This window comes from Ursus arctos, unplaced genomic scaffold (assembly GCF_023065955.2).
Source record: "Ursus arctos isolate Adak ecotype North America unplaced genomic scaffold, UrsArc2.0 scaffold_5, whole genome shotgun sequence".
NCBI lineage: Eukaryota > Metazoa > Chordata > Mammalia > Carnivora > Ursidae > Ursus > Ursus arctos.
The window spans coordinates 7,132,290-7,133,962 of record NW_026623067.1 but is presented as its reverse complement, the minus strand read 5'-3'; the positions used below and the strand labels follow the sequence as shown (position 1 = coordinate 7,133,962).

The window sequence follows — 1,673 nt, the reverse complement described above, 5'->3', positions numbered from 1 at the left end:
AGAGCTTAATTATAAAATATACTCAAGTCTGGGTATGTTATTTATGCATTTACATTGACGGACAATGCATACATAAAAAGCATGAGTTCTGATGTTGATAATAACAACATTTACATAATAAAATATATGTATCCAATAAAAATAAAATATATGTATCATAATAAAGTCACAGAAATATATTATCCTTACAAATTTACACATTTCCATGAAATATTTTGGAGACAGTTGCATGTGTAATGAAGATTTTATCTATGAGGTAAAAATTGACTGCTTTTTCAAAATATGTGTTAATGTTTTTAAAAGCTGCAATATGCCCTAAATAAATCACAGTGGAAGCAAAATAATGAATTAATAAGAGATTATTTTTCTGTATTTCATATGTGTCTCTCTTTAGGGGAAGTATATTAATATCACATGGAAAATATTAATGAAACATCTACTGATTTCTTCTTAATGGGCTTATTCCCACCATCAAGGTTTGGCCTGTTTTTCTTCATTCTCATTTTTCTCATTTTCCTAATGGCTCTGTTTGGAAACCTGTCCATGATCATTCTCATCCTCCTGGACACCCATCTTCATACACCCATGTATTTTCTACTTAGTCAGCTCTCTTTCATGGACTTGAACTTCATCTCCAACATTGCCCCCAGGATGATCTCTGATTATCTCTTTGATAATAAGTCTATTTCTTTCATCGGGTGTGGAATTCAGAGTTTCCTTTTCATTGCTTTAGCTGGTGCAGAAGGATTAATATTGGCCTCTATGGCCTATGATCGCTATGTGGCTATTTGCTTTCCTCTCCACTATCCCATTCGTATGAGCAAAAGAGTATATATGTTGATGATAACAGGATCGTGGATCATGGGCTCAATCAACTCCTGTGCCCACACTCTATATGCCCTCCATATACCTTACTGTGGATCCAGGACCATCAACCATTTCTTCTGTGACGTTCCAGCCATGTTGACTCTGGCCTGCATGGACACCTGGGTCTATGAATACACAGTGTTTGTGAGCACTTCCCTCTTCCTTGTGTGTCCTTTCATTGGCACTGCATGTTCCTATGGCCGGGTTCTCCATGCCATCTGCTGCATGCGGTCAACAGAAGGGAAGAAGAAGGCCTATTCGACCTGCAGCACCCATCTTACTGTGGTGACTTTCTACTATGCACCCTTTGTTTACACTTATTTACGCCCAAGATCCTTCCGATCTCCCACAGAGGACAAGGTCCTGGCTGTCTTCTACACCATCCTGACCCCAATGCTCAACCCCATCATCTACAGCCTGAGAAACAAGGAGGTGATGGGGGCCCTGAGAAGAGTAATTCAGAGGATCTGCTCTGTAAAAAAATAACACTAACACTAGTCCTGTTGCTTATAAGTATATTAGTTTCACCTTATAAACTGTTTAAGAACAATGCCATTCCATGGTTGAAGACAGAGTTTAAATAAATCTAGAAAATTAATAGAATAGATTTGACAAAATAATTAAATATTCTCAATCACATTCTTGTGGTAATTTTTATTTTTTATTTCTTCTTTCATGAAAAATAATTTGTTAACTGAATGTTGAAGTCTAAAGGCCATATATATTCTCAATAATAAGTACCTAAACAAAACCATAAATTTGACTACAAAAGCCAAAATATGGAAAGAGCCCAGATGTCCATAGAA

At 36.5% G+C, this 1,673-nt stretch overlaps 1 protein-coding gene across 1 annotated transcript; it reads left to right on the top strand.

Moving 5' to 3' along the window:
- Positions 1-414: 414 nt before the first annotated feature.
- LOC113261871 (olfactory receptor 2L8-like) lies at positions 415-1,353 on the top strand. Its single transcript, XM_026508189.2, has one exon. It carries the CDS (start codon positions 415-417, stop codon positions 1,351-1,353), a length of 939 nt encoding a protein of 312 aa, XP_026363974.1.
- Positions 1,354-1,673: the final 320 nt, after the last annotated feature.